The sequence below is a fragment of the Bos mutus genome, chromosome 10, assembly GCF_027580195.1.
Source record: "Bos mutus isolate GX-2022 chromosome 10, NWIPB_WYAK_1.1, whole genome shotgun sequence".
NCBI classification, from domain to species: domain Eukaryota; kingdom Metazoa; phylum Chordata; class Mammalia; order Artiodactyla; family Bovidae; genus Bos; species Bos mutus.
The window spans coordinates 53990690-54010803 of record NC_091626.1 but is presented as its reverse complement, the minus strand read 5'-3'; the positions used below and the strand labels follow the sequence as shown (position 1 = coordinate 54010803).

Below are 20114 nucleotides of genomic sequence, written 5' to 3'. Positions count from 1 at the left end.
AGATAAAATTGACAAACCTTTAGCCAGACTCATCAAGAAAAAAAGAAGACTCAAATAAAATTAGAAATGAAAAAGGAGAGGTTACAACAGACAATGAAGAAATACAAAGGATTATTATGAACAACTATATGGCAATAAAATAGATAACCTGGATGAAATGGACAGGTTCTTAGAAAAGTTCAATCTTCCAAGACTGAATCAGGAAGAAATAGAAATTATGAACAACCCAATTACAAGCACTGAAACAGAAGCTGTGATAAAAAATCTCCCAAAAAACAAAAGCCCAGGACCAGATGGCTTCACAGGAAAATTCTATCAAACATTTAGAGAAGAGCTAATGCCTATCCTTCTAAAACTCTTTCAAAAAATTGTAGAGAAAGGAACACTTACAAACTCATTCTATAAGGCCATCATCACCCTGATACCAAAACCAGACAAAGACAACACAAAAAAAGAAAACTACAGGCCAATATCATTGATGAACATAGATGCAAAAATTCTCAACAAAATTTAGCAAACAGAATTCAGCAACACATCAAAAAGCTCATACACCATGATCAAGTTGGATTTATTCCAGGAATGCAAAGATTCTTCAATATACACAAATCAATCAGTGTGGTACATCATATTAACAAATTGTAAGATAAAAACCATATGATAATCTAAATAGATGCAGAAAAAGCCTTTGACAAAATTAAGCACCCATTTATGATTCAGTTCAGTTCAGTCGCTCAGTCGTGTCCAACTCTTTGTGACCCCATGAATCGCAGCACGCCAGGCCTCCCTGTCCATCACCAACTCCCAGAGTTCACTCAGACTCACGTCCATCGAGTCAGTGATGCCATCCAGCCATCTCATCCTCTGTCGTCCCCTTCTCCTCCTGCCCCCAATCCCTCCCAGCATCAGAGTCTTTTCCAATGAGTCAACCCTTCGCATGAGATGGCCAAAGTACTGGAGTTTTATGATTAAAACTCTTTAAAAAAATGGGCATGGAAGGAACCTACCTCAATATAATAAAGGCCACATATGATAAGCCTACAGCAAACATTATTCTCAATGGTGAAAAACTGAAAGCAGTCCCCCTGTGATCAGGAAGAAGACAAGGGTGTCCACTTTAATCACCACTATTCAACATAGTTCTGGAAGTCCTAGCTACAGCAATCAGAGAAGAAAAAGAAATGAATCCAGATTGGAAAAGAAGAGGTAAAGCTCTCACTGTTTGCAGATGACATGATACTGAACATAGAAAACCCTAAAGATAGTATCAGAAAATTACTAGAGCTGATCAGTGAGTTTAGCAAGGTTGCAGGATACAAAATCGATACACAGAAATCACTTGGATTTCTATGCACTAACAATGAAAAATCAGAAAGAGAAATTAAGGAATCAATTCCATTGCAATGCAATTCCATTGCAACAAAAAGAATTAAATGTCTAGGAATAACCTTACCTAAGGAGACGAAAGAACTGTACACAGAAAATTATAAGACACTGATGAAAGAAATCAAAGATGACATAAACAGATGGAGAGATATTCCATGTTCCTGGGTAGGAGGAATCAATATTGTGAAAATGACTATACTACCAAGTGCAGTGTACAGATTCAGTATGACCTCTATCCAATTACAAATGGCATTTTTCACAGAAACGGAACAAAAATTTTCACAAGTCATATGGAAACACAAAAGACCCTGAATAGCCAAAGCAGTCTTCAGAAAGAATGGAGCTGGAGGAATCAACCTTCCTGACTTCAGATTATACTACAAAGCTACAATTATCAAGACAGTATGGTACTGGCACAAAAACAGAAATATAGACCAATGGAACAGGATAGAAAGCCCAGAAATAAACCCATGCACCTATGGATACCTTATTTCTGACCAAGGATGCAAGAATATACAATGGGGCAAAGACAACCTCTTCAGTAAATAGTGCTGGGAAAACAGGACAACTGCATATAAAAGAATGAAATTGGAACACTTCCTAACAACATACACAAAGATAAACTCAAAATGGATTAAAGACCTAAATGTAAGACCAGAAACTATAAAACTCTTAGACGAAAACATAGGCAGAACACTTGATGACATAAATCAAAGCAAGATCCTCTATGATCCACCTCCTAGAGTAATGGAAATAAAAGCAGAAGTAAAGAAATGGGTCCTGATTAAACTTAAAAGCTTTTGCACAACAAAGGAAACTATAAGCAAGTTGAGAAGACAACCCTCAGTATGGGAGAAAATAATAGCAAATGAAACAACTGACAAAGGATTAATTTCCAAAATACATAAGTAGCTCATACAACTCAATGCTAGAAAAACAAACAACCCAATTAAAAAGTGGGAAAAGGACATAAACAGACATTTCTCCAAAGACATACAGATGGCTAACAAACACATGAAAAGATGCTCAACATCACTCATTATTAGAGAAATGCAAATCAAAACTACAATGAAATATTCCCCTACACTGGTCAGAATGGCCCTCATCAAAAAGTCTACAAACAGTAAATGCTGGAGAGGGTGTGAAGAAGAGGGCATGCTCTTACACTGTTGGTAGGAATGTAAATTGATATAGCCACTATGGAAGATGGTATGGAGATTCCTTAAAAAACTAAGAAAAAACCAGCATATGACCCAGCAATCCCACTTCTAGGCATATACCCTGAGGAAACCAGTGTTGAAAGAAACGCATGTATCCCATTGTTCATTGCAGCATCATTTACAATAGCTAGAACATGGAAGCAACCTAGATGTCCATTGACAGATAAATGCATAAAGAAGTTGTGATACATATACACAAAGGAATATTCAGTTCACTTCAGTTCAGTCACTCAGTCGTGTCCGACTCTTTGCGACCCCATGAACTGCAGCACAACAGGCTTCCTGTCCATCACCAACTCCCAGAGTCTACCCAAACCCATGTCCATTGAGTTGGTGATGCCATCCAACCATCTCATCCTCTGTTGTCCCCTTCTCCTCCTGTCCTCAATCCCTCCCAACATCAGAGTCTTTTCAAATGAGTCATCTCTTTGCATCAGGTGGCCAAAGTATTGGATCTTCAGCTTCAACGTCAGTCCTTCCAATGAACACCCAGGACTGATCTCTTTTAGGATGGACTGGCTGGATCTCCTTGCAGTCCAAGGGACTCTCAAGAGTCTTCTCCAACACCACAGTTCAAAACCATCAATTCTTTGGTGCTCAGCTTTTTTCACACTCCAGCTCTCACATCCATACATGGCTACTGGAAAAACCATAGCCTTGACTAGACAGACCTTTGTTGGCAAAGTAATGGAATATTACTCAGCCATAAAAAGAAGCACATTTGAGTCAGTTCTGATGAGGTGGATGAACCTAGAACCTATTATACAGAGTAAAGTGAGTCAGAAAGAGAAAGATTAATATCGTATTCTAACACACATTACGGAATATAGAAAAATGGTACTGAAGAATTTATTTATAGGGCAGCAGTGGAGAAACAGAGAATAGACTTATGGACATGGGGAGAGGGGAGGGCAGGGTAAGATGTATGAAAAGAGTAATGTGGAAACTTACATTACCACATGTAAAATAGATAGCCAAGGGGAATTTGCTGTATGGCTCAGGTAACTCGAAACAGGGAGCTCTGTATCAACCTAGAGGGGTGTGATGGGGAAGGAAATGAAAGGGAGGGGATATGTGTATACCTATGGCTGATTCATGTTGAGGTTTGATAGAAAACAACAAAATTCTGTAAAGCAATTATCCTTCAATAAAAAATAAAAGAATTCTCCAAAGTTACTGATTGGTGACTTAGAACCATGGAAACAGCAAGAAGTATTGGAGCATGACTGCTGGCCACCATATCTTGGTACTTAGGACTCCCCAAGGAGAGGTGAGGCACTAGCAACTGGTACATTCCTTGACCAGTTGAGACTCCAGATCCTCTGGCTGCTGTGCAGTGTCAGAATCACCAGTGTAAATCCTGTGTTCAGGTTCTCACCAACTGAAGTATTTCCTTTTTAGTGAAAGAATATTTTAAATGTAATTTACACAAGAAAATTATGTTTTCTTAGATTAGGGAATAGTTCCTGAACTTATGAATTGTCATTTCAGATTGTGTATTCATAACTTTTGGGCTTCCTTGGTGGTTCAGCAGTAAAGAATTCGCTTGCAGTGCAGGAGACAAGAATTTGATCCCTGGGTCAGGAAGAGCCCCTAGAGAAGAAAATGGCAACCCACTCCAATATTCTTGCCTGGGAAATCTGATAGATAGAAGAGCCTGGTGGCTCCAGTCCATGGGGTCTCAAAGAGTCAGACATGACTGAATGACAACAATCATTCACAATTTTTAGTTGGTTTTAAAATCAAAATGTGTTAAGTATTTCATTCATTGCAACTTCCATTCTTTGTAACACGTATTAAGTTATTTCATTCATCGCAACTCAAGAAGCATGAATAGCATGTTAGTTTAACATTATAGTCATACATTTCCATGGTGGAAACATGAATGTGTTGCTTTCTGTTCTTCAAATAAAACTTTGAAGAACATTATCCTCTTAGCATTTTTTTTTCCTCTTAGCCTTTCTGATCCTTTTTCTCTGACTATAAATCATAGAAGCAAATGCTTAAGTAGACAGGTGAAGAAGAGGAAGTCACAAATAAAATAGGCACTTACATTTATTGTGTTTGCGAGGTTGTTTTTGAGGATGGTGCATGTTTCTTGAGACCTTGTTTCTTGCCTGTTTTATAGAGCTCTGGCCTCTTAACAGCACTGCTTTAATGACTTCTTGTGAGGCTCTCGGTTTATGTTAGCACTGACTATGGAGGGAAGAAAGAGGTCAGGTTTCACAAGGAGGCTGTGGACTTGTAAAATCATACCCAACTGGCAGAAATGAAGTCTGCTTTAAGGAGAAAGCGAGATTTTCATAACACAAGATATTTTGCCATATAAATAAGTGCACGATGTTTTGATGATGCCTAAAACAGTTTGTCAAACGTGGGTGTTCTGGGGGGGGGGATTCTAACACTCATTTTAAAGGACCTATTCATTTACTCAGTTTAATACCACAGTTAAAAAGTTAAAATAGAAAAATATTTGCTGAGAAAGTTTGACTATCATGATATATGATATTTGTGCATGCTTTTCTGAAGTTTCTAAGTTTTGATTCAAATTTTCATGTAATTTATCTTTTTGTTGAAAAGTAATTTTTATTCAGATGTTCTTTTTCTTATTGTTTTTCACATTGAAGGCACTGACTAGGGAGGGAATCAAACATCCATATAGATGATAGCTACCCAAAGAATGATAAGGTCAAAGTACTAAAAAGGCAAATAAAAATTAAGAATGAGGGATCTTTCTTTTGGCTGCACTGCATGTCATGCAGAATCTTAGTTTCCTGACCAGGAATTGAAAGTTTACCCCCCTGCAGGAGAAGCTCAGAGTTTTAACCACTGGGCTTCAATGGAAGTTCCAGGATGAACGATTTTATAAGTCAGTGGAGCAGTGGTAGAAAATTTATGCAAATTCCTCTTTCAATCCATTCAGCATAAAACTTAGTCATGTCTGACTCTTTGTGACTCCATGGACTATAGCGCACCAGGCTCCTCTGTCCATGGAGTTCTCCAGGCAAGAATACAGGAGTGGGTTGCCATTTCCTCATCCAGGGAATCTTCCTGACCCAGGGGTTGAACTCAGCTCTCTCACAGTGCAGGCAGTTTCTTTACTGTTGGAGTCACACATACAAAGTTTATTTTTAAATATAATTACTTTTTAAAAATTATATAATTTTGTAGGAAAAAATAAAAGTACATAATTTATAGAGATCCTCTTGTAATCTAGCCCTTAGTATTTCATCATTGAAGTAGGGGATTTTATGCTCTTTAAATAATTTGTCTATCACATTAAAAATGAGAAAATTATTTCTATTTCTCTACACTTTATATATACCTTTATGTGAAAACTACATAGTCTGGCTTAGTAGGAAAAAAGAAAAAAATTAAATCTTAGAATATCTCTACCTTTGTTAGGGCTTTAAAATTTATTTTATTGTATAACATTCTGGAAGCAAAACTAGTGTATTCATAGCAAGATATCCTCTGTCCTATGCTTTCATAATACTCCATAATTTTCCTTCGTAATATTTATCACAGTTTAAAATTGCTATATACTTGAATAGTATATAGACAAAAGTCCGTCTAGTCAAAGCTATGGTTTTTCCAGTAGTCATATATGGATGTGAGAGTTGGACCATAAAGAAGGCTAAGTGCTGAAAAATTGATGCTTTTGAACTGTGGTGTTGGAGAAGACTCTTCAGAGTCCCTTGGACTGCAAGGCGATCCAACCAGTCCATCCTAAAGGAAATCAGTCCTGAATATTCATTGGAAGGACTGATGCTGAAGTTGAAGCTCCAATACATTGGCCATCTGATGCAAAGAACTGACTCATTAGAAAAGACCCTCATGCTGGGAAAGAATTGAAGGCAGAGGAAGGGGATGACAGAGAATGAGATGGTTGGGTGCCATCACCGACTTGATGGACAGGAGTTTGAGCATGCTCCAGGAGTTGGTGATGGACAGGGAAGCCTGCCGTGCTGCAGTCCATGGGGTTGCAAAGAGTCGGACCCGACTAAGAGACTGAACTGAAGTAAACTGCATGGTAATTTTAGTTAAATCTTTCTCCATTGCTAGACAAAAATCCCTGAGGGTAGAGCCTTAGTTTTGTTTATCATTGGATCCTTGACATGTTGAACATGCTAGGCACAGAATAAACAAGTGTTGATGAATGAATGAATGAATTTAGAAAAGATTCGGTTCAGTTGCTCAGTCGTGACCGAATCTTTGTGACCCCATGAATTGCAGCACGCCAGGCCTCCCTGTCCATCACCAACTCCTGGAGTTTACTCAAACTCCTGTCCATTGAGTCTGTGATGCCATCCAGCCATCTCATCCTCTGTCGTCCCCTTCTCCTCCTGCCCCCAATCCATCCCAGCATCAGGGTCTTTTCCAGTGAGTCAACTCTTCGCATGAGATGCCCTAAGTATTGGAGTTTCAGCTTTAGCATCCGTACTTCCAATGAACACCCAGGACTGATCGCCTTTAGAAGAATGTACTGGTTGGATCTCCTTGCAGTCCAAGGAACTCTCAAGAGTCTTCTCCAATACCACACACAGTTCAAAAGCATCAATTCTTTGGCACTCAGCTTTCTTTATGGTCCACCTCTCACATCCATAAATGACTACTGAGAAAACCATAGGTTTGACTAGATGGACCTTTGTTGGTAAAGTAATGTCTGCTATTTAATATGCTGTCTAGGTTGGTCATAGCTTTTCTTCCAAGGATCAAGTGTCTTTTAATTTCATGGCTGCAATCACCATCTGCAGTGATTTTGGATCCAAAGAAAATAAAGTCTCTTACTGTTTTCATTGTTTACCCATCTATTTCCCATGAAATGATGGGACCAGATGGCATGATCTTAGTTTTCTGAATGTTGAGTTTTAAGCCAATTTTTTCACTCTCCTCTTTCACTTTTATCAAAAGGCTGTTCACTTTCTGCCATAAGGGTGGTGTCATCTGCATATCTGAGGTTATTGATTTCTCCCAGCAGTCTTGATTCCAGCTTGTGCTTCATCCAGCCCAGTGTTTCTCATGATGTACTCTGCATATAAGTTAAATAAGCAGGGTGACGGTACATAGCCTTGGTGTACTCCTTTTCCTATTTGGAACCAATCTGTTGTTCCATGTCTGGTTCTAACTGTTGCTTCTTGACCTGCATACAAATTTCTCAGGAGTCAAGTAAGGTGGTCTGGTATTCCCATCTCTTAAAGAATTTTCCACAGTTTGTTGTGATCCACACAGTCAAAGGCTTTGGCATATCAATAAAGCAGAAGTAGATGTTTTTCTGAAACTCTCTTGCTTTTTTGGTGATCCAGCGGATGTTGGTAATTTGATCTGGTTCCTCTGCCATTTCTAAATCCAACTTGAACATCTGGAAGTTCATGGTTTATGTACTGTTGAAGCCTGGCTTGAAGAATTTTGAGCATTACTTTGCTAGCATGTGAGACGAGTGCAATTGTGCTGTAGTTTGAGCATTCTTTGGCATTGCCTTTCTATGGGATTGGAATGAAAACTGACCTTTTCCAGGCCTGTGGCCACTGCCGAGTTTTCCAGATTTGCTGGCATATTGAATGGAGCACTTTCACAGCATCATCTTTTAGAATTTGAAATATCTCAACTGGAATTCCATCACCTTCACTAGCTTTGTTTGTAGTGATGCTTCGTAAGGCCCACTTGTCTTCACATTCCAGGATATATGACTCTAGGTGAGTATTCGTACCATTGTGGTTATCTGGGTCTTAAGATCTTTTTTGTATAATTCTTCTATGTATTCTTGCCACCTTTTGTTAATATCTTTTGCTTCTGTTAGGTCCATACTGTTTCTGTCGTTTATTGTGCACATCTTTGCATGGAATGTTCCCTTGGTATCTGTAGTTTCTTGAAGAGATCTTTAGTCTTTCCCATTCTGTTTTTTTTCCTCTTTTTTTTTTTTTTTTTTTTGCACTGATTGCTAATAAAGGCTTTCTTATCTCTCCTTGCTCTTCTTCAGAACTCTTCATTCAGATGGGTATATTTTTCCTTTTCTCCTTTGCCTTTAGCCTCTCTCTTTCTCAGCTGCTTGTAAGGCTTCCTCACACAACCATTTTGCCTTTGTTTTTCTTGGGGATGGTCTTGATCACTGCCTCCTGTACAATGTTACGAACCTCTGTCTATAGTTCTTCAGGCACTCCCTCCATCAGATCTAATCCTTTGAATCTATTTGTCACTTCCACTGTATAATCATAAGGGATTTGATTAGGTCATGCTTGGATGGTCTAGTGGTTTTCCCTACTTTCTTCAATTTAATCTAAATTTTGCAATAAGGAGTTCATGATCTGAGCCACAATCAGCTCCCAGTCTTGTTTTTGCTGGTGGTATAGAGCTTCTCCATCTTCAGCTGCAAAGAACATAATCAATCTGATATCACTATTGGCCATGTGTAGAGTCATCTCTTTTGTTGTTGGAAGAGGGTGTTTGCTATGACCAGTGTGTTCTCTTGGCAAAACTGTTAGCCTTAGGCCTACTTTATTTTGTACTCTTAAGGCCAAACTTGCCTGTTACTCCAGGTATCTCTTGACTTCCTACTTTTGCATTCCAGTCCCCTATAATGGAAAGGACATCTTTTGTTTGGTGTTAGTTCTAGAAGATTTTCTAGGCCATCATAGAACCATTCAACTTCAGCTTCTTCGGCCTTAGTGGTTTGGTATAGACTTGGATTACTGTGATATTGAATTGTTTGCCTTGGAAATAAACCGAGATCATTATGTCGTTTTTGAGATTGCCCCAAAGTATTGCATTTCAGACTCTTTTGTTGACTATGATGGCTACTCCATTTTTTCTAAGGGATTCTTGCCCACAGTAGTACATATAATGGTCATTTGAGTTACATTCACCCATTCCAGTCCATTTTAGTTCACTGATTCCTAGAATGTCAACGTTCACTCTTGCCCCTTTTGTTTGACCACTTCCAATTTACCTTGATTCATGGACCTCACATTCCAGGTTCCTACACAATACTGTTCTTTACAGCATTGGACTTTACTTCCAACCCCATCATATCCACAACTACGCATTGTTTTTGCTTTGGCTCCATCTCTTCATTCTTTCTGGAGTTATTTCTCCACTCTTCTCTAGTAGCCTATTGGGCACTTACTGAGTGGGGGAGTTCATCTTTCAGTGTCATATCTTTTGGCCTTTTTATACTGTTCATAGGGTTCTCAAGGCAACAATACTGAAGTGGTTTGCCATTCCCTTCTCCAGTGAACCACGTTTTGTCAAAACTCTCCACCATGACCCATCTGCCTTGGGGTAGAATTAGAGAACATTTAAAAATTTTCAGTTTAATTCAACAGGTATTGTTTTAGTGCCAAGTCTGTACCATTCACTGGCTTAAGGGATCCTGCAAAGTTATGACCCACTACTTGTCCTTATTGAGCTCAGAATGTGGAATGGGAGACAGTCTTGTGAATATGTGACTATAATACTGTGGGATAAAAGTAGCAATAAAGGTCTTCATTCTACAGGAGTCTTATAGAAGAAAAAAATCAGGAACAGCTTCCCAAAGGGTAAGACAAGAGAACTAGGTTTTAAATGATAACAGGATTTCATCAGGTGGACAAAGGGATCTACAATATTTGAAAGAGAAGGAAAGCATGTATATTGTTCAGAGATGTGAAATACAGTATATTCAGAGAATCATAAATAGTGCAGTGTCTGTGAGACATAATTTCAAGTGGTTGAATGCAAAGTGATAGAGTTTTATAGGGACTAAATAATTCATCAGTAACACAAATCAAATTTGTTTTTTATGACCATCACTCTCGAAGGTAACTCTGATATCAGGACAGATCTCACCTAAAGACACTCCTTTAAGACTTCCAGGCAGTTGGTGATAAGGACCTGAATCACAGAGAGAGTCCAGTGTTCTTGAATTGTGATCCTTAAACATTTTAGTCTCACTCTTTATATGCTTAAATCTTGAGGACTCCAAAGAGCTTTTGTTTAGGTAGGTTATATTTAATAATACTTTATTATTAGAAATTAAAACTGAGAAATTTTAAAAATATTAATTTTGAAATGAAAACACGGATCAATTACATATTAACATAGCACATTTAATGAAAAATAACTGTTTTCCAAAAAATTTTAGTAAGATGAGTGACACTTTTTTTTACATTTGTCCAAATCTTTTAAATTAGCTTAGTAGAAGACAGTTGGATTCTCACAGTGAATTAGATTTGTTGCTTTATATCACCCATCAAGTAGCTTCTGGAAGTACTGTATACTCAAGAGAAATGAAGGTGAAAAAGGCAAAGGATGATTATCGTAAAAATGCTTTTAACCTTCTGAGTCTATTGACAACAGCAGTTTGAAACTGCTGTTTTGAAGTAGTAAGTATTTTTTGTTACATACACAAAATATTAATTTACCCCAACTCCATCCTTTTTGGAAGGAGATATTCCTAAGAGTATTTTCGTTATTACTCACTGACTTTGTTCTGTACCTCTAAAGGCCCATGATCCATTTACAGATTAATGAAGTCACGTCCAAGGCAGAATTCGTTAGTCTTCTGTAACCTCTCACACTTCCCAGTGCAATGAGGCATAAGTCATCCAGCCCTTATTACTTCTATATTTCTTCATAATTTCTCATTTTGTTGAAAATTGTATATATGCATATTTATTTTTTGAACTGGGGTTTGAGGATGGAGAGTAAGACTATTATTGTGGCCCTTTCTTTATATCCTGGAAGACTTAGTAGAGGAAAGGCAAGCTACACTATTACCTGGAGTCTGGGCTCCATCAAAATGTAAAACTTGGAGGCTTGTCTACAAGAGTAAAGAAGAATTATCTCTAGAAAATATCAACATTTGAAGACTTAAGTCTAAAAATAGTCTCTTGAATCTGTGTGCGTTTATTTTTCAGGCACATCATTTGTCTTCACTTTTTCCACTCTCATTCTGCTCCATCAATACCAACCTCATTTTATTCCAAACATGGAATGACATATCTGTGTCCAATAAAAACCAAGTCTGTTTTCATTACAATATCTGCAGAATCTCTCTGTTCTCACTGCCGCCACCCGGTTTTGTCATTTTTATTTAAACAGCCTGTTGGTCTTTTGACTTAAGGCTCTTTTTCTTCAATCCATCCTAACAGTACCTGATTAATTTTCCCACACACTATTGTTACCATGATACTCCTTTGCTTAAAGCTTTTCAGTGATGCCTTATTTTGTACCGTGGTACAAACCTGTTTTATCTCTACTCTCCTTCCACTCTGCCATGAACATTTAATCTGATTTATTCTACAATAGTTAATCCTGGCTGTTGCCTCACAATCCTGTGAACACAGGCTGTACATTTCTTACTTCTGTGCTTGCCTTCGTATTACTCCTTTCATCTGAAATGTCTTATTTTTCTCCTTCCATCTAAACCCAATGGGTTCTTCAAATCTCAGTTTAAAACCAGCCCCTGTTGGGACTTCCGTGATGAAACAGTGGATAATAATCCTTCTGCCATGTTGGAGACACAAGTTTGATCCCTGGTCAGGGAATATCCCATGTGCCACAGAGCAACTAAGCCCATGCATCACAGCTGTTGAGCCTGTGCTGTAGAGCCCAAAAGCTGCAACTACTGAGCCCATTTGCTGCAATTAATTACTGAAGCCCACGCACCCTAGAGCCTGTACTCTGCAACTAGAGAAGCCATCGCAATGAGAAGCCTACGCACTGCAGCAAAAAGTAGTCCCCACTCGCCACAACTAGAGAAAAGCCTGCACAAAAGCAACAAAGACCCAATACAGCCAATAATAATAATTAATTTTAAAAAACAATCCTTGTGAAAGGTTTTTACCTGACTAGTTTGTCTTTACTGATTTCCCTGTCCTCTGAAATACACTAGTATTTGAGATTTTTACTGCACAGCTTAATGTATCATTATCTACCATTAATAATTGCTGTTTTTTGTTTCAGTTATGTTCATTTTTTTCTGAAATCTAAGATTCTTGAGAATTTCATTTTGGGAAAGACTAAAGTCCTTTAGCAGGGTAACTGCCCAGTGGTTTTTCTAAAATTATCTTTTAATTTCTCTCTGTGCTTGTTACGTTGAGTTGGCCTTATGTTTGAGCAGAAGTTCAAGTTTGATAAGTAATACCTAGCATAATTTTATTTCCAAGCATTATATAATAGTGCATATACTTATTCTGAATATGAAAAACTTTATCTTATAGCTATTTCTGCATTTGAAGTTCAGCCAATTTCTATTGAGGTCCGAGAAGGTGGAGTTGCTAGATTTGCATGCAAGATTTCATCAAACCCTCCTGCGGCCATAACATGGGAATTAAATCGGACAACTCTATCTGTAACTATGGACAGGTAAATGCAGCTTTTGTCTTTGAAGATGATACAGAAGGACCAAAGATTTCATCATAAAACTGTATATGGAGAAAGATCACGGTGAAACTGATTTTTGTTTATGATAGCGATAACTAATTTCTTAAAGTGAAGTCGCTGAGTCGTGTCCGACTCTTTGCGACCCCATGGACAGTAGCCTACCAGGCTCCTCCATCCATGGGATTCTCCAGGCAAGAGTACTGGAGTGGGTTGCCATTTCCTTCTCCAGGGGATCTTCCCGACCCAGGGATCGAACCCAGGTCTCCCGCATTGTAGGCAGACGCTTTAAGACATCTCAAACATAGGCAAAGAATTAGATTATCAGTCTCTGGTACATGGGGCATAGTTCCTGGCCTCTTGGTTCAGATCAGAATTCAGATTCTCTTAGTGCTTTGTTCTTTTCCTCAAACATCTTTTCTAACCATGGGACCCCCTGGGCACCTGGATTGCAGCCCAAGAATTTAGGAAACTAAATTACACTTTGACTACTGAGAATAGCAGTGCTGTTTTAAAGGTTTAAGGGTTTCCCATATATACAATAATGGTTGCCCACTTCCATCTTTGCCAATTGCTTAGCAGCCCCCTCTACACCACACCACACACACACACACACACACACACACACACACACAGTCACGTGCCTGCATGCATGCATATACCTAGTGCTCTGGGGTGGTCAGAGTTTAGGGGTCAGGAACTTGGCAGCAACTTCAAAAGTTTGGTTCCTGCCCTAATGAGTAGCAATATTCCTTAGCAGGCTCAAATTGCTTGCTGAAATGGTAAAGAGCACTAAGATGGACAAACTTATTCAAGGAAGAGCTTTAAAAAAAATTTACATTCAGATAAATCTTGACAAATACCTAGATACTAACAGGCAAAAAGTCAGGAATTTGGGAAAAAAATCATACTAAGCTCTAGATTGTAAGTTCTAAATGTACTAAGTACTAAAAGTACTAATCATACTAAGCTCTAAATGTAAGTTTTCATGTCAAGTGAGATTCTGTGTAAAATTACACCAATAGATTTCACAAGTCACATACAGCATAATTACTTGTGTTTTACAGAGTTATAGCCCAAATGAAAACAACTGAATCAAGCTAGTATTTTTAGTCTTGAAAGTATTGCATCTGGCATTTTTAAAAGATTGACTATATTAATTCTTACCATAGGATAAATGTTAAAATAGAATGTAAAATCTACTACAAAGAGTTTAATCATGTTTCTTCTAGTGACAGGATAACTGCCCTGCCAACAGGAGTACTGCAGATATATGATGTTGACCAGAGGGATGCTGGAAATTACCGTTGTGTTGCTGCTACTATAGCCCACAGACGTAAAAGTATGGAGGCCTCTCTCACAGTGATTCCAGGTACCACATAGAAGTTTATTTTTCAAGCTTTAATTGGCCCAGGTTTTAATTTTCCTTCTCTGGTTATAATAGTATGCTCTAAAGTAGTACTTTAATTTCACTTAAATTTTATTGTAATCTAGTTGGAAAATGATCATTTTTATATATTTAAGCAACCTTCTTCCTCTAACTTGCTTTATACGTTAATATCAACATCTTTAAGAAAGACTGAATTTTTGTTTTATAAATACTTTTGTTTTTAAAATATAAAATGCAGAAAGACTTAAAAAAGAATAATAATCATCTAGTTCTACCAAATTTTTCCATTGTCAATAAAAATGTATTTGTTTCCAGTTTGGGTTTTTCTGTCTGTTGTTTTAGGAAAAATTATCCTTTGTAGAAATGATGCATGCTTTATTATAAAGAGTAATGTCTATGAAAGTAAAATACATTTTTTTACATTAAACAACTTGAAAAGTACAAAGATATGTTTTAAAATGTCCCTAGTCCATATCCAGAGGTGATCATTGTTAACATTGAGTGTATATAATTTCATGTATTTTGCCATACATGAATATAGTTAGAAGGGAAACTAGCTAGAGAGATGAATATGAAGAAATGTGTTTTATTAAAATGGAATTACAGATGCTAGTTTTTTATTTTTAAATAATTAAATTTACTTGAATGTTGTGGGGAAAAAACCTGTCCTAAAGACACTGTTGAACTTCAAATGAATGTTTACTCTTCACAAGAGATATTACTTCCTAAAAGATCCTTTAAGATTAAAAAAATTTTTTAAGAAACATCGAAACTGAAATTAAATTTTTAATGCCATATTTTAATTTGAGGTGGTATCTATTAGCTTCTTGGTATGAAGCATAAAGACAAAAGCACTCTCTCACTTCTTCATTCCCCCCACTGTCACATTAATTCCCAACAAGATTGTGAAAGTATTAAGTCAATGTTTGAATCTCTACGGAAACAACCTAAGTGTCCATCAACCGATGAATGAATAAATAAAATGTATCTTATCCATTTAATTAAGTATTTAATCTATTATTATTATTCAATAAAAAGAAATGAAGTAGTGGTACATGGTACAACTTAAATGAACCTTAAACTAATGTTTAAATGAAAAGAAGCCAGTTCCAAAAGACCATGTAAGATGTGATTCCTTTTTTATTAAATATCTGGAATAGGCAAACCCAGAGACAGAAAGTAGATCAGTGATTATCAGCCTATGGGGAGCTTTGAGAGTGACTATTGATAGAGTGGAATTTGTTTTTGGGGTAATGAAAATGCTTTAAAATTGGTTATGGTAATAATTGTACAACTCCAGAAGTACTAAACGCAGTTGAATTGTGCTTCAAACGGGTGAGTTATATCTCAATTAAGTTGTTTTAGAAAAGGAAAAAAGTGACTTCAGAATAGATATTTTAATTCATTTATTATATCTTATTTATAATATTTTCGCATTTCCTGCCTTTTCCCTCTTAAAGGTAAGGAGTCTAAGTCCTTCCACACACCGACCATTGTAGCAGGTCCACAAAACATAACAACATCCCTTCATCAGACTGTTGTTTTAGAATGTGTGGCCACGGGAAATCCCAAACCAATCATTTCTTGGAGCCGTCTTGGTAAGTCTTCTGAGGAAAAAAAAATACTTTCCTTCAACTTTGTTCATACTAGTGAAATTGATAACGTGTTTATATACAACACGCATGTTTGGCAGTTACATGGCTTTTAACTTTCTGCAGTTACAGAGTGTAGATGAAAGGTTTTAGTATAGAAAATTTTAGACCTTTTGTGATAATGATTGTTTGGATAGTGATCTTCTGTCAAATTTTAGATCGTATATTACATTGTTTTAACTCAAGTATTCTCTTTGAAATAGATCACAAGTCCATTGATGTCTTTAATACTCGGGTACTTGGAAACGGTAACCTCATGATATCTGACATCAGGCTGCAACATGCTGGAGTGTATGTTTGTCGGGCCACTACCCCAGGCACACGCAACTTTACAGTTGCCATGGCAACTTTAACTGTATTGGGTATGTTTCCTTTCTTTCTGCAATTAGGAGAATCTTACATTTTAACACTTGCTGTTTTACCTCAGAGCTTATTTCCACTTTTCTTTAATTCTGTAGCATTTATGTGAAAGTTGATATGAAATATTATAATCCAGTAATGAATTTTAGGAGGAAATCAAAGCCTTGTGTTAAAATATGGCTAGGATCACTCTGAAGTATTCATCATGTTTGCTTTTATAACATCATGGTCCTTCTTAGTTAAGCTTCCCTTTTATTTTCTCACCCACCTACAAATTCATAAACACATTGACCAGTCTACAATTTTAATTTAATGTCTATGTGCATTCACAAGGGCTGTATGTTGGGCTTAGTTAAGTTAGGATCATGGCACACATATTTTTAGTGTGTTTGTATGTTTGGTGTCAATGGGGAAAGCCTGTGGGAAGTGGACATTTAACTGAGCAATGCAGAGGAAAGGCATCCAGAGAGAGAGAGATTTTAATAGATGTAGAGTGCAGGCAGGAAGCTTAGAATGTCAGATATTTTCAGGGATGGGACTTGTATCATTTGCTGTTCTCTTCCTTGACTGTCTGATTTGTGTTTGTACCACAAAAATATTTTCTTTTTTTTTTAAATAGCTCCTCCTTCATTTGTTGAATGGCCAGAAAGTTTAACGAGGCCTCGAGCTGGTACTGCTCGATTTGTATGTCAGGCAGAAGGAATACCCTCACCCAAAATGTCATGGTTGAAAAATGGAAGGAAGATACATTCAAATGGTAGAATTAAAATGTACAACAGGTGGGCTAAGTCACTTTGCTACTGTTTTAGATAAAACATAATGATTTAGTAATTCTTATGTGAAATGGTTATAATTATAACATCAAATACCTAAATTGGTATTTTAAACTGAAGTAACAATAAGAAATTAACTTAAGACTGTAATATCAGCATGCCAGAATCCATTTGTATTTTATATGTGAATCATGGTAGATTATAATAAAAGTTGGAACGGTTCTCCAGACCTGGCTTCTGGTACTGGTAAGCCACCAGCTAAATTTTTAGCAGCATGTAAACCCTTTGGAGTCTTAGTTCCTTGCTCCATAAAGTGAAGAATTTAGAAGGAAATAGTTAAGTCTCTAAGCATTCCTCCACAGTTCAAACTTAATGATTTTAAGAATTCATTTTTATTAGTGTAAATAGGAATCTTCTTGTACCGTTCTCATATGTTGAACAAAACTTCTGAACATTTTTATTGACCTGAATTTATGTAACATTGCAACATTATAGAAATTAGATGCTATTAATGATTAATGTTAATATACTTAATATACTTCCTTAATAAAAACCAAATTTAAAAAAGAGATCAAGCTGTCACCTCAAGACAAAAGGATTTGGATATCACACATACTTACTTATATAGACTCAAAAAACAAGAGTAATTTTAAACAATTCATATAGGTTTTTCTTTAGTAGGGCTGGTTACACAGGTTGCTCTTAGTAACTTGTTATTTAAAGTTTAGAGTGCACTTAGCATAATTTTATTTTTATGTCATCCTTAGACGTTTCATTGAAATAATTTTTTTCTTCCTTCAGTAAATTGGTAATTAACCAGATTATTCCTGAAGATGATGCTATTTATCAGTGCATGGCTGAGAACAGCCAAGGATCAATTTTATCTAGAGCCAGACTGACTGTAGTAATGTCAGAAGACAGACCCAGTGCTCCCTATAATGTGCATGCTGAAACCATGTCGAGTTCAGCCATCCTTTTAGCTTGGGAGAGGCCACTTTACAATTCAGACAAAGTCATCGCTTATTCTGTACACTACATGAAAGCAGAAGGTAAGCAATTTGAGAAGTGTTTATTTTTAAGTGCTACTTACTGTCACGGCTTTGTTTTCAATATAAATGATGTTTTACATAATCCACAAAATATTTTTGAAGTTCTGTGGCATTTACCTCTTTTAATAAAAATAATTACTATATGATCTGTGTATCAGTTTTTTGCTAAATTTTGTATTATTGTATACCTTATATGTATGCATGCCTGCTCAGTCCCTTCAGTCCCGTTTGACTCTTTGCAACCCTCTGGACTGTATAGCCTGCCAGGCTCCTCTGTTAATGGGATTCTCCAGGCAAGAATATTGGAGTGGATTCTTTACGTGTTTAAGGATAGTTTAAGATTTTTCTGTTTAGAAATAAGTACCATCTTTGCCTGTTCCAAAGTTAGAGTGGTGTACTTTATGAATTTCATTTCAGCCAAGGTATCAATTGCTTAAGACTTAGTATACCAATTTAAGTATGCAATCACATAGGAACAATGGTGTAAATACTTAATAAAATAAGGTGAACTCTAGTCACTGCAGCATGTTATTTTCAAGGGGGAAAGTAAACATTTTCAAATTCCCCATAATATGATTTTGTATATTTTGAATGTTTTCTGAAATCTCATAGAACTCTTTAAAAATTGAGCAGGATACTCTTTATTGATATCTCATTTATTATATAAAAGTAGAAATCAAATCTGTCTTAAAATTTTTATTCAGTTCCATATCTGGAATCCTTTTTATCCTATTTTCTTTTAGCAAAAAAATGTAGAGGAAATGGAAAAACTAGTTGTAAATCCTAGAGATTTCACTATTGATTTCTTGTGGAAACCATAGCAGAGGTTTACAGATTTTAGTTGTTTACACAAAGTCTGCTTTTTATGCAGTAGACATTCCAAACAAATTTCAAAGAATAGTGCTCTAATAAAATTGTCTGTAGAAACAGGTGGTTTGTTGTTGTTTGTTTTTTGTATTTTGAAGTAGTATTTTGAATTTAAATCAGAGGTCATGGTAGCAAGAAGAATGAAAATCTGATAACTAAGCATGTTGGAGTATGTTAATACCCTTTTTAGTGATTTAAGAAGGTAAAAGGAATGCTGGCTTTGGTGGAGACCACTCTTGTTCGCTATTATGGCTGTTTCATTAGAGCCTCCACATGCAGCTCAGTGGTCTATTCATAGGCAGCACAAGGCTTTTTAATTTGAACTCAAGGACCTTGTTTGGTAGGTCAGAAATCATACTATGCCGTTCCTAATTAACGAGCCATTAGCTAGTCTGTTGTGAAATGCCTGTAATCTTGTCTAATTAAAATGCTATCAAGTTAATTCAGAAATGTGGGAAAACTTAATAGTGGAATTTGCCTTCTGTTTTGTTTATAAATCCAGTGTGGAGAGAAGGGGCTCTGTCCTTAGAGAGTTTTGATTAAGTTGACGTGCATTTACTGTGAATTGTTCACAAAACACAGTAGCTGCCAGCGCTCTTGTTCCACTTTACAGGTTTGCTCTGTAGGAATTAAATCCCACAAAGACAAATCCTCTTCTATATCTTGCCATGCATATTTTATTAAGAATTGCTGAGAGTATTTTTCCTCTTTGGGCGTGGGGGGGTGGGTACCTCATAGTGGAACAAAACGTTTTGAAGCACATTCTGTGCCTCCCAGTTCTTTTGCTTTTAGTATAAATAAAAGAACAACTTGTGTCAGTCAAATTTAATAGAATCTCTAGGGGCAAAATGAGACCTTTTGCAGGACAACTTTTGGTTTGGTTTATTTTTATAAAGAGTCGAGCCATTACGTTCCCTACTGTCTCTCCATTTATGTTTAAAAGAAAAAGAAACCGTGATTTAAGCAAGTAAGATTTACACTGTTATGAACTACAGTGTTCTGTAGTATTAAACTCTGTTGTGTTACTGCTGTACATTGTCTCTGATATGGGTTTTGACTAG

The 20114-nt window shown here is 36.7% G+C and overlaps 1 protein-coding gene across 1 annotated transcript in view; it reads left to right on the top strand.

Moving 5' to 3' along the window:
- The window catches only part of PRTG (protogenin), a 153091-nt gene that overhangs the window by 58702 nt on the left and 74275 nt on the right, over nucleotides 1–20114 (top strand). The window contains exons 3-8 of the mRNA XM_070377944.1: nucleotides 12803–12947; nucleotides 14195–14334; nucleotides 15813–15950; nucleotides 16208–16366; nucleotides 16984–17143; nucleotides 17939–18186. Coding sequence (XP_070234045.1) covers nucleotides 12803–12947; nucleotides 14195–14334; nucleotides 15813–15950; nucleotides 16208–16366; nucleotides 16984–17143; nucleotides 17939–18186 — 990 coding nt within the window. The remainder of the gene's footprint in view (nucleotides 1–12802; nucleotides 12948–14194; nucleotides 14335–15812; nucleotides 15951–16207; nucleotides 16367–16983; nucleotides 17144–17938; nucleotides 18187–20114) is intronic.